Raw genomic sequence first — 12,050 nt, forward strand, 5'->3', positions numbered from 1 at the left:
CTGTGAGTCCCATGTGACCATCTACCTTCAAAATATGCTGCCTCTTTTCCTTATTATTAACAACACAGCATATGATTTTACCGTTCAAATCCTCTAGTCTCTTTTGTCCTAGTTTTTCGTTTGTTTCTGTGTTTTGTTATTTGAGTATGAACAAAAATAGCTAAGCAACTTGCCCAGAACCAGAGGAGACTTGTTTCTGGCGCTGATCACATTCAGATTCTACTGAAATAATTTGAGAAGTGCTCATGTGCTCCTACAGCCTTTGACTTCAGTTAAGAGGGTATCTTTAGCCTCATCTCATAGAAACTTACTCCAGTGATGTCGCTTCCATTAATTGTCTGCAGTTACACTATGTTGAAAGAGCAGAAGTGAGAAATCATGATTTAAATTCTTGGTCTACTGTCTCATTTTTGAGCTCTTAACTCATACAATATTGGAGTTGTATATTCCTACAGTGTAGTGTAGTGTTCTGCAGAACTGAAGGATGTTTATGTTTATACCACAACCTCTCCAAGATTCAAGAAGTCAGACAGGCCACAAGTGTGAAATTCTGCTTCTTTTCCACATTTATAAATGTTTGCAGGTCTAGGGCAATGTAAACTCCATCAAACATCTCTTAAACTGTAAAATGATTACTAAATATAATCAAAATTTAGATATTGATAATAAGGATTCTAAAAGAACAATGGATATATATAATTTCATAAATGATTTTAGTTTTTCCAGATTGGCTGTGAATGTTACTTAATTAAATTAGCAGTCTATGATGAAGAATACCTTATAATGTTACTCACTTGTAACAGTGATAAGTTGAACTGAGTATTGATCTATTATTCTATATGCCAAATGAAGTCACCTGAGCTGGTAGGGTCAACCACACATACTTGGCTATAACTTCAGAGAATAGACAGTCCTTCCCTAGATGAGAAACTTAGTAATATAAAAAGATAAGATCTATATGGAATGATTAATATTTTCCTTAGAATTAGATACAAAGAATAATATTAGTTAAATGCTAAATTACATACTGCTGCTTACCAATTTAAAGAAAATAATTGTATCTGTGCAGGTGCTTTGTGCATGCACAGAGAGGAGAAAGATTATATCATTACGATATAATGGAATCAGAGACCAGAATTGCATTTGTAAAACACCAACCAGAGTTACACTATGGTTTTAGTAGCATCTAAAGAGCACATGTATTTATTAAAAAGATGGTATCCAGGCTGCACAAGTTTTTCAACAAATTACAAGTTAATTTTATATTAGCTGAAATCGAACAAATGACAAATTTAGAGTTTCTTACACAAAATATAGCTATAGTATACCATATAGCCAGGCTCTACCAAATAGTGATTTTTCCATAACATATGTCTCTTGTAAACATAAAATTCATGCAATAGTTATTCACGTGTGTGAGTCAAATGCACTTTTTTTTAACTAAACATTTTTTTTAACTAAGTATATCATCTCATACCATAAAAGCAGTTGGCATAAAGTGCAACAAAGTATATCTAACATTCTTTTCAGAAAAACTTTGGGATTTTACTTTTGGGTTTTCAAAGATGTTTACTCTTATAGATGACAAATCTTAGATTTGAAATCATAGGAAAATTTTTATAAAAAACATTTCTGTATGAAATCTCCTGCATGCTCTTTGTGGAATCAATAGAATTCTCAAAATAAAGCATAATATTCCAGATTATGGAATATTGTGGATATTATGGAATATTATGGAATACTTTACAGACTGAATGTAAATAATCAATGTCACATGTTTCTAAGCACACAGTGTTAAGCATAGACTAGTTTACTTGTTTTCATTACATCGAATTATAACTCTGTACTGGCAGAGTGATGACAAGAATTTCAGGCGTGGGTCGACCTGGAGAAGGCAGTTTCCTCCCCGTGAAGTACATGGAATCAGCATGATGCCTGGGTCCTCAGAAACATTACCGGCTGGATTTAGGTTAACCACAACATCTGGGCAGTCAAGGAAAATGGCAACGGATGGTACAGTGGTTTTGCATTTCTGCTTATAAAGTAAAAAGCTTGTTTAGCAAATGCTAATGTCCTTCTCTGACCTTGCATTCCTTTCTGAAATGGATTCTTTTCTTGTGTTTTGCTCTGCTTGAAGTTTACTTTGCTTTCATCAGACCAGACTCTTTTGTACACTGCTACTGCATGAACTCATGGCACTCTATTCACATTTAAAAATAATTTATAATATCCTCAAAAGGACAATTTTGGCTAATGTCCACATCTAGGAAGAACAATAAGCATTTGCATGACTTGTGTTTCTTTACTCTTCCATTCCCGAAGTACATAATTTATTTAGTTAGAGGTTGGATTTGGACTAAAGGTCCTTAGTAAATGGAAATTAACTCCACTGTCACCATACATGTTTGAATATTGCAAGTTTTGTATTTCATCTTAGAAACTCAAATTCGTCAGATATTTTTACCTCTGACCAAGGCAGAAGGCCTTAAATAAACAAGCACAACCATGAGAAGAGAATTAAACAAACACAAAACCAATAGTAATTTCCCAATCAGTATTTCCTTCTGTGGACATTAGACTCGTGTTATACTTCACAAAGGAAAACAGCCCTTCTGGAGGGGAGACAACTTTGACATAGTAGTCACAAAGTTATTTCTGTTTGTTAGGCATTAAAAAAATAGTCCCACTCTTTTATTAAGACGATCACCTAGAATCATTATTTCTTTTCAAGGTTATAGCTATCATGACTCTTAAAATTAGTTCCAGTATAAACCATGATCTTTGATCTATGTTTCTCCTAACTTGTTAATATTATGGAACATGTTAGCAAAATTCATGAGGAATTTAACACGATGAAGATTAGTGTAGAAGCTCTTCAATACTTGGAGGGGAAAGAAACGCACCACAGCGAATTCTCTAAGAGCAACCTTTGCTTTCAAAAACAGAAGCACCCTGGGGAGCTGCTCTCATTACAGATTACATCTAAGGAGGAATACACAACTGGAAATCTCAGCTGAATCACAATGGAATAAATTTTCATTAGTAACTTGGTCTAGAGAAAAGGAATATGAGTGGCTTATATCCGAGAGAAAGAAGGTTCAATATCTTCAGGATCCCTTTTTGCAGGGAAAAGAAATCTTTCTCATCTGAAACTTTGTACTCAATCATCTCAGTCCCTCTAAAGCCCTTTTCTCCATTTGCAGTTGCTTCATCAAGACTGCAGAGGTTAGACAACTCCACTGTTCGCACATACTCATGTTGACAAGCCACTCAAAGGAGGCAGCACTGACTTGCTGTGAGTAGTTTTCCTTGGCTGACAAAAAAGAAATCATCAAAAAAAGGGAAGCTACATAGCCTAGTAAATATACACGATACTCCAGTATGGCCTAACAGTACAGAAGTGAGATAAACCCTTCGAATTGCTAGAGGGTGGAGAAGGAGTTCTCATCCTGTAAGAGGATCTAAGATGTCCTATCACTGTTGGTCTGCTCTGGTTTAAGGTCTGTCTGTTGGAGGCCTGTCATTATCTTATTACCTACCAATGGGATGCTACCATACTGTCTTCTACCTTTTAGTAGCATTTTATATTGACACACATGGCATTTTATTGATGAGAGTTTGGCACTTACAGAATGACCCACTTTTAAGTGAGTATTTTATATAGGAGAAGCTGAAATAGGCAGAAAGTGATTCTAGTAGGTACACAAATAGTGGCAGAGACAGGAAAAGGATTTGGAGGTGATTTCATATTAAAAACCAAAGTATAGCTAGTGTTTTTAACTTTTGGTATGTTTTCATCAATGTGATTTATATTTGAAAACAAATACGAATTTTAAGTATCTGGGGCTTATAGCGTGTGAACAAAGTGAAATTACTTTATAAGAATGTCAGACAGGACTAACAAGAAACCTTGATATATAATCATAAGATATAAGGCATTTGTATTTAGAGAAATTCTAGTTGATGGAATCTATTTCCAAATCCATATAAAAATGGAGTTTTCTTGAAAAAGTCTTAGAAAACTGTGGTTTCCTAGATTATAAATGTCAAGTGCTCATAAATCTTTTTCTCACCTAAAACCATGCTTTACCAAGATATTCTACCATTTACAATAAATATTTTGGAAAAAAACTTTCTACAGCAATATTTAGAACCAAATGTATGCACAGGCATGGGGAGAGGAAGTAGTTATAGGCAGAGGAACAGCTCATCTTGTGCTGTTTATTCATTGCCTTGAACTAAAAGCTCCACGCAATTTATAGTCGGTCTTTGGGGCCTATTATGGGAGCTAGTATGCTGCCTTATTTGGGTCACTATTTGAAGCTGCTGCTGATAAAACAAAAAGCTTTCAGATAAGAGATTTAATTTCAGAATGTAAAGCTCTAACATTAAAAATTTAATTATGGTATACAATTTGTCATCTAATTAGGCATGATCTAAAGTATATAATAATTTGGCTAAATAAGAGGCTTTCCAAAATACCGTTTGTAATAGCTTCTACACATAACATGATAATTTCCCCAGGAACTGAATACTTCACTAATTTGCAAATGACTATTTAATATGTTGAGTAGTGCTTGCTTCTTAGCTCTTAACTGATGGATAGAATTGCTCTTTAACTATTTGCAATCTATATTTTGTGCATGGCTTTCTAGTTCATATTTCGTAGTTTTACCATTAAATGGGAAAAGTTATTTATTTACAATAAATAATCCAAGACAGCCAATTTTTATTTTGATGCAACATTAACACTTTGGTTACTAAAATAATTCAGAACATATTATTTATTATTTTTGTGTCAGGAATAGTCATTGTGAGCTTTTCCTAAATATATTATGACTGGAAGAATATGATGCCACATCACTGACCCAGATTCTTTAAAATGTTATTTTTCATCATTGTTTTTGTCACAATTTAAAAAGGTATCTTTTTAAGAGCTCTAAAATGTATGAACTAGAATATAAATCTATTCCATGGAATAGGTCAACTCAACCCAATTTCTTAATGAGCAACTGTAAATTTTTCAAAAGGACAGCTGACATTTTCTATGAGTACCTTTGTTTATACTATGGCCATACTTTCCACAAAGTTGAGCAAATCTTATTATTAATTAAATTTGCCTGCACAAAATTAGAGAAGAGCAAATGTTAATCACATCCAGCTATTGGTTAGATCCTAGATGACCCTATTCATTATCTCTTAGGACAGAAGTAGGAAAGCTGCATGGAAGTGCACCAAGAGTAGCAAAGGAGGATTTTCCAGGCTGGGACCTTTCAGTAACTAACTGTCCATTAAATATTTTAGATGTCGTCTTTTCAGTCTACTCTACCTAAAGTGCACTACCATCTAAGAAGACAAGCAGTGAAAACCTTTGTGAAGACTGAATTCTAAGGAAATAACCACAAGTCCTGCTTTATTAAGCTGAAAATGTGATTTTGGGGGGAGTCAGATATTAAGTTTGATTAGTTTACTACAATTGTAAGAAACTGCTTAAGTCATTTGAATAATAAGCATCATCCACATCATAAATTCTGTACAAGAGATGCTTTTATGAAATGGAGCCACTTGTTTTTTCATGTTTTATTGTAATATAATAGGCATTTATGTATTACTGTGTATGTATTTCTTTTTAAATGTGTAAGTCTTATGTAAATGGATATAAATATGATTTTTTAAAAAATAAAATATATGGTTCATGAAGTCTTGAGTGCAAACATTTGACAATTCCAAGTACTGTTTGTATTTTACCATTCCACCATTTTTACAGTTTTTGAATTGTAACAGTCAAATCGATATGTTTCCTGGAAGCACATTCATGCTTCCACGTTTCTCCTTCAAGTCTGTCAATACTTAAAGCTGAAAACCTGCCTCTGATCATGTAAAAAGGAAAGATTTAACCTGGAACTGGAGCCAAAAATAGACCTTTAAAGGCAATCAGGGATGTCCTATATCTTTAGAAATAGCACTGTGATGGCTTGATTTCCTTTTCAGTACAAAACAAAGCCAAACTGTTTACAAGAATCAAAAACAATTATTTAAAAAAATTTATAAAAAAAGATGCATTATCTTCTCTTGTTACTTGTGGACCAAGAAAAAAAAAACAAAAAAACCCACTTCTTTCCTAAGAACCACATGTTCATTCAAGTATCTTGAACCGCCAGAGAGCACTGTTCAGTGAATGTCAACCACTGCAGTCTGAGGCTCATTTCCACTGAAAAAAACACAACCCCAGAAACCCTTCCGTTCTGTCAATGTAACAGGGCATTAGCGGGACTCACGCCTAATGTTATAAGCTTCTAGCCGAGATGGCCTTGTTGTGACTTCCCTGAAGTCAGTCTTATCAGAGGAAATAAATGAAAGACAGAATGATTAACATATATAGTGTATAAAAGTATAGAAAAGTAATCTCTTCCCTGTGGCTTTATTTGGTGGTGTTTATTGTTGTTTATTCTTTGTTTATATGGGAGATTTCAAAGTAAAACCTATTTAATAATACCATTAATCTAACTGCTGATTTTCTGCTGCTTGATCTTATTAAGCGCAAGACCTGTCATTAGTAATTTCTTTTTTGTATTTAATTTGCTATGTTTGCACGTACATTACATTTGTTTTGATGTCTATTTTTGTTAACAGATTCAGTCAAAAGGTAATGGTAACAGCTACCCTTTCCATTGTCAATAAAAAAAAAATACTTCCAGTTCTCTGTTTAAGCTTTGTTTTCTAGTCACATAAAGTTTAACAATTTATTTAAACTATAATGAAGATCGTTCTTTAAGTGACTGTCAATCTAATATCTACCTTCAAAAGTGAGTCTGCCACAAGAGGGAGTACTAAACTTTCTTATGAGAGTGATTTTAAATTTTCTGAAAATGTGGTCTGAGCAGAAATAATGGGAAAGAACTTTCTAAGCTCATCTGAATCTGGGGATCTTGACTTACAGAAATGAAATATAATATAGAAACTATGATTGTGATAATATAAACTAGATTTATATCAACTCTTAAACACAACTTAATCACATAATCAGTTCCTTCCCTGTAGAGATCAGTAAGAAATATTAATAATTCATAATAGACTTTAATATAGAGAGAGAAACAAGATCCAGCTACTTGCTTCAAAAAAAGCACAAAATATTCTTCAATGTGTAAGATAATTGCTGCCAAATTCTAAAATCCATTTAATGGATTAAGCTCAGAATCTCAATGTTCATCCTTTTGACCATGTATCTACATTATGAATTTTTACATTTTTAATGATCAGAGCCTTTTCAAATATACTTTTATATAAATAAAACTGCCTTTTAAATGTAAAGCAGGTCTCATCTGCATATATTTGATATATTCTCATGAGCAAAATATCTCAAGTAATTGGAAAACTCTTTTCTATAGATTTTAAAAGACAATCTTTATATTTTAATTTTCCCAGTGTTTTACAGTAAAAAATTCTATGAAAATACCAAAAGAAGATGATGTAGAATTTATTTCAGTAAATTTAAGTATGACTGTATTTTCTGGTAGCATTATATTGTTATTTTTAAAGATATATTTAACCCAGAATATTTTAGGTACTATCTAGTGAAAGTGCTTTATGGTAAGTATTAAAATAGAAAATTCTTTTTTTTTCTGTTTCCTCTCAAGTTTTAAGCAATCTAATGACTCGAGTGTATCTTTTTTGCCCCACTTTTAGTCACATGAAAGTAACAGTACTTCCTCTGACTCTGCAAGGGAGATACCAAAAAAAGCCACGTCCCCCATCTCATGCACTGTTTTACAGTCCCACTCAACCAGAAAATAACTCAAGCCTGCTTGCTGAAGTGTCCTTTCAGATTTGATTCCCAGGAAGAATGTGCAAGAGGACCAAAGATGTAACCTTTATACAATTCCTGCATCTGCCTGAGTTTGTACCTTGCAAATGAACAATGATATACATTTAGCTAAAGAATTTGCCATTTCAAATTAACTGAATCTTATATGAAAAAATAAGGTAATACATTTTAATGCTAAGACATTAAAAATGGATTATTTGTTAAGATTACAGTTGTGATAATGGATGAAATGTATGAAATAGAAGAAGAGACAATTCAAGGAACCCAAGAGCTTCAAATTATAAATTGAATATCTATCTAATTGGTTTAATTCAGGCTACTAAAATAATTGAAGAGAATAAGTAGATGAATATATTTTTTCAAGTCTAACAACCAAGAAACCAATTAAAGCAAATAGGAATTTATTTTGAGAAGCCATTTATTTTATAGCGTACAATCTAAAAAAAGCTAAAAGTTTCAAAATGTTTTTATACAGATTGGAAGCAATTTTTATGAAACAATCAAGTAAATAAACTCTTATCTATTATCTCTCACATATGTTTCATATATCCAGACTATTCTGTTAGAAGAGCTACTCTTAATAATAATGTTCCTGATGGACTAAAAGCTTGAGAAATAATTTGGAACCATCAAAGACTCACTGGACATGGTGTATTTTTGTGTTTAAATGTATTCTTTGATAACTGATGTCATGTAGAACTCTAAGTAAACCAAATATTTAATTATCTTTATCTACTTACTCTGATTAATCAGTATATTACCATAAGCTTATTAACAAAGACTCAATTTCAATTTTTTTTAAATGCTCAATAGTTTTATAGAAGCTTAAATGGAAAGATGTGTTTGGACATCACAATATACTTTTTAGTGAGTCATTATTTTAAAATTAGAGATTTCACATAAAAATCTGGATCTTTTGTTTCTTCTAAAACTCAGAGGTTCTTGCAGCAGGGGTCCTGTCTCCCCCTGAATCATTTCTGCTGGGCCTGAGTAGGGGCTACCCCATTAGATGGAGCAAGAACTCTGCAGTCGTCACCATTCCCTACTGTCCCTCAGATATTCAGGCTAAGTGGCTCAAATCCACTCCAGAAGTTCATTGACATTATATCACTCGCCTGGTCTGTGAAGGCCTCCCAGCATAATGTAAAAAATTTTACATTTCTTCTTTAGGAGATTTCCTTCCTAGTCTTCCCCATTTCTACATCATATTCTTGTATCCATAGGAAGCTGGAATCATCGAGTACACAGTCTGAGACATGAGGAGGGGCTCCCAAAGCCCTCGTCTCCCTGATGAAGAGACTGGATTAAATGACCACCAGGCTCTCTGCCAGGCAACAAACGACCTAAAGGCAGAGCTGTGGCCTGATGTCCAGCCTTCTCTCAGGACTAGACAGGCCTTCCCACCTAGAAAAGCATCTGTCGAGATGATTACCTAAAACTTCCCATTTTATCCACTTGATTTAAAATACACTTGCATGTGGCATCTCAAGAATATTTGAAAATATTCAGAATTCCTATAAGAAAAATTGTAATTCTTTTCTGACTTCAACTTGAGTTTTAGGCTTTGGGTCAAAGCTGTAGATCCCTAATTTCAGGAAGTGGCTCCATATTAGTGTTACTTTGAATTAAAATGGTTTTCTGGGGGTAGAATTTTTAAAAATCATTCATTAGATATGTTTTTCTTAAAGTGCTGGACAACCTATAAGGAGTCATCATACAGGGTAATAATTCAAAACGCTTGACTCCAATTAGAAAAATTGACTCAAAAGAAGAAAAATAAGTCATGATGCCTTCTTCAGTACTTCTTCTATGTGCCCAAAAAGGCTGGGGTCTTCGATTGTAGGAGTTACCTGGAGAGGAAATTACAGTCAGATGAATGCTCTTCCTTGAACCCCTCCCATTCTCTCTATAATTAAACAATTACATGCAGTGTTGTATTCCCATTATTTTATCATACTCGTGGAAATGTTCAAAAATAGGGAACTTTGAACCCAATATTTTAAAATGTAACTGTTGTCTTCCAGGGTAATAAACTTTGATGAGCAAAAACTATTGGTCCTAGATGGTACTTTCTCTTTGGGGCCTCTATAGAAAGATTTCCTTTTTTTTTTTTTTTGCATTTGCTCATACAACTGCTCTTTTCTGTTGCATCGCCTTTTATTACATCTTGATGATTAAAAATATGTATCTATGCATGCATAATGTGAACAGAAATTAAAAGAATACATATGCTTGAATTAGCCCAAAGTTTCCTAAAATAGTCTTCACTCAAAACAGGAGAAATAATTAACAAAAACCAATTAGAACTTTTTAAATATCTATAGTCAGCCTCAATTTTTTGCTTTCTCATTCACTAATAGCCATTAATGACCGCTATGAAGGGAAACATATCTTTAATTTAGTAAGATTGAGTTTCCACAAGTTTGTTTGAATTTAACTCACATTTACCAATAGTAAAATATTTTCACATACTGGTTCTTATAATCAAAGCATATGGTCTTAATTAATCTGTGTTTCTCTCCAAAACCCTCATTCCTACAGAGAGACTGGCTATGCAATTTCCTCTTTAACATTTAAAACAAAAAGTACTATCATGTTTTTTAGGGATACAATTCATGCTTGAGAACCATTTTTAAGAGCTTTGTTGATGCCTAAGAAATGGGGAAAAATATTTCAGAGTCCAGCATTAAACATCCTTGATAATTTACCTTATATGGCTTGCCATTGACAAGGGCAGACAGAGTCGAGCGGGGAATTTTCCCAGATCTGGTTTTGGGTAACTGTTTGACGAACACAGCTTTTCGAAAAGCAGCCACGGGGCCAATGCTCTGTCTAACTTGTTTCACAATTTCTTCCAAAACTTGTTCCTCTGTTGTATTTATACCTAGGGAGAAGGTTCAGATGGTAAGCTCTGAATTAATCTTAGTTAATCATTCATGGCCCAAACAGTTAGGGAGGGCAAAGATCTCTCACCTTGTCTCAAGACACAGAGGGCTAAAGGGACATGACCTTTCAAAGGATCTTCCTTGCCAACGACAGCGCAGTCAGCCACAGTGCCATGGGAAAGGATGGACTGTAATGAGGGCAAGCATTCATTTAGAATATATATGATATATTATACATATAATTTTAATTGGGAAAAATGTACATGTCGGAGAATTCAAAAACCCATATAGCTGCCTGTGTGAAAATTACCGCTAAATCACAATTCGCATCATCACTACTAGGGTGAATGGTTAGGATCCCCGTGGTAGTCACTCACTAAAGGCTGACAGTAATTAAGACAAATTGCTTTGCTTACCTGGAATGTAAGGAAATCGTTTCTTCATCTCAACTGTTTATTAATGAAGTCGGGAAAAGAGCCGGTAAATACCACACGTGAACAAATTGCAATGGGCCCCCACAAACAGGAGGCCTCACGGTGACCCGGCTTTAGTGCTGGCTACCATAAGCACTTTGTAGAGGAAGCCAAGGCAGCCCCAGGACCAAAGCGTGATTTCATTTCTGCCTCTCTTGCTGAGCAATGAAGAGCATTTCTTTTCTTGAGTGACCCCTATCCAGAGAAGATTTTCCAAGACTTGGAAGAAGAGGCTGGACATCAGATAATCACCACAGTCCAGCAACCTTTCTCATATCGTTCACACTAAGTTCTAAATGCCCTAAAGAGCGAAGAAGCTGTTTATCTGGAATCACAAGACCCCAGAGATAAGGAACCACAGGAGATCCAGAAGCTTAGGGACGAAAAAATCATTTCTGCTGTGACAAGACTTTTTAAAAGGCATGTTCCAAAAGTCCTTTTCTGAGAGATTAATGCATATTTCACTGACTCCAAACCTCTAAAGACTAGAGAAAACGGTGAGCAAACTTTTAACCAACAGCTCGTGTGGTAGTCTTGATTCGTTCTTCTATTCACTCATTCAACAAATATTTACTACATAGCTCCTATGTTCCAAACACTGCTTTAGCCTCAGTGGTGAGCAAAAATAGTCTGAGTACTGTCTCATGGTGCTTACTGTCTAGTAGGGGAAAGCAATATTAATAAATAATCATGCATATTTAATTATTAGGAATGCCTAAATATGAAAGTGGGAAGTAACAGTTTTTTATAGGAGAGATATAGCAAAGGCAACCAACTTGGCAAAAGGATATGCGTCTCAAGGAAGCCCTCCCTTAGGAAATGACAAGGAGGTCAGGCCTAAAGGATGAGTTAACATTGGTTAGACAA

General features: G+C 34.3%; 2 protein-coding genes across 26 annotated transcripts in view; one reads left to right on the plus strand and one right to left on the minus strand.

The window, feature by feature from the left end:
* Nucleotides 1–6,698, plus strand: part of PPFIA2 (PTPRF interacting protein alpha 2) — a 450,745-nt gene extending 444,047 nt beyond the window's left edge. For 14 of the 24 annotated variants that reach the window (XM_070507223.1, XM_070507232.1, XM_070507226.1 and 11 more), the window contains 3 exons: nucleotides 1,854–2,013; nucleotides 3,204–3,295; nucleotides 5,305–6,697. In XM_070507223.1, coding sequence (XP_070363324.1) covers nucleotides 1,854–2,013; nucleotides 3,204–3,262 — 219 coding nt within the window. In that variant the 3' untranslated portion in view covers nucleotides 3,263–3,295; nucleotides 5,305–6,697. Of the gene's footprint in view, nucleotides 1–1,853; nucleotides 2,014–3,203; nucleotides 3,296–5,304 lie in introns of all 24 variants that reach the window. The other 10 variants (XM_070507225.1, XM_070507227.1, XM_070507216.1 and 7 more) reach the window with 3 other exon arrangements.
* Nucleotides 6,699–8,225: 1,527 nt separating this feature from the next.
* Nucleotides 8,226–12,050, minus strand: part of ACSS3 (acyl-CoA synthetase short chain family member 3) — a 167,430-nt gene continuing 163,605 nt past the window's right edge. For both annotated transcript variants that reach the window (XM_070507241.1, XM_070507239.1), the window contains 3 exons: nucleotides 10,799–10,898; nucleotides 10,534–10,709; nucleotides 8,226–9,675 (listed from right to left, as the gene is read on the minus strand). In XM_070507241.1, the coding sequence (XP_070363342.1) occupies nucleotides 9,607–9,675; nucleotides 10,534–10,709; nucleotides 10,799–10,898 (345 nt within the window). In that variant the 3' untranslated portion in view covers nucleotides 8,226–9,606. The remainder of the gene's footprint in view (nucleotides 9,676–10,533; nucleotides 10,710–10,798; nucleotides 10,899–12,050) is intronic.

This window comes from Equus asinus, chromosome 4 (assembly GCF_041296235.1).
Source record: "Equus asinus isolate D_3611 breed Donkey chromosome 4, EquAss-T2T_v2, whole genome shotgun sequence".
NCBI lineage: Eukaryota > Metazoa > Chordata > Mammalia > Perissodactyla > Equidae > Equus > Equus asinus.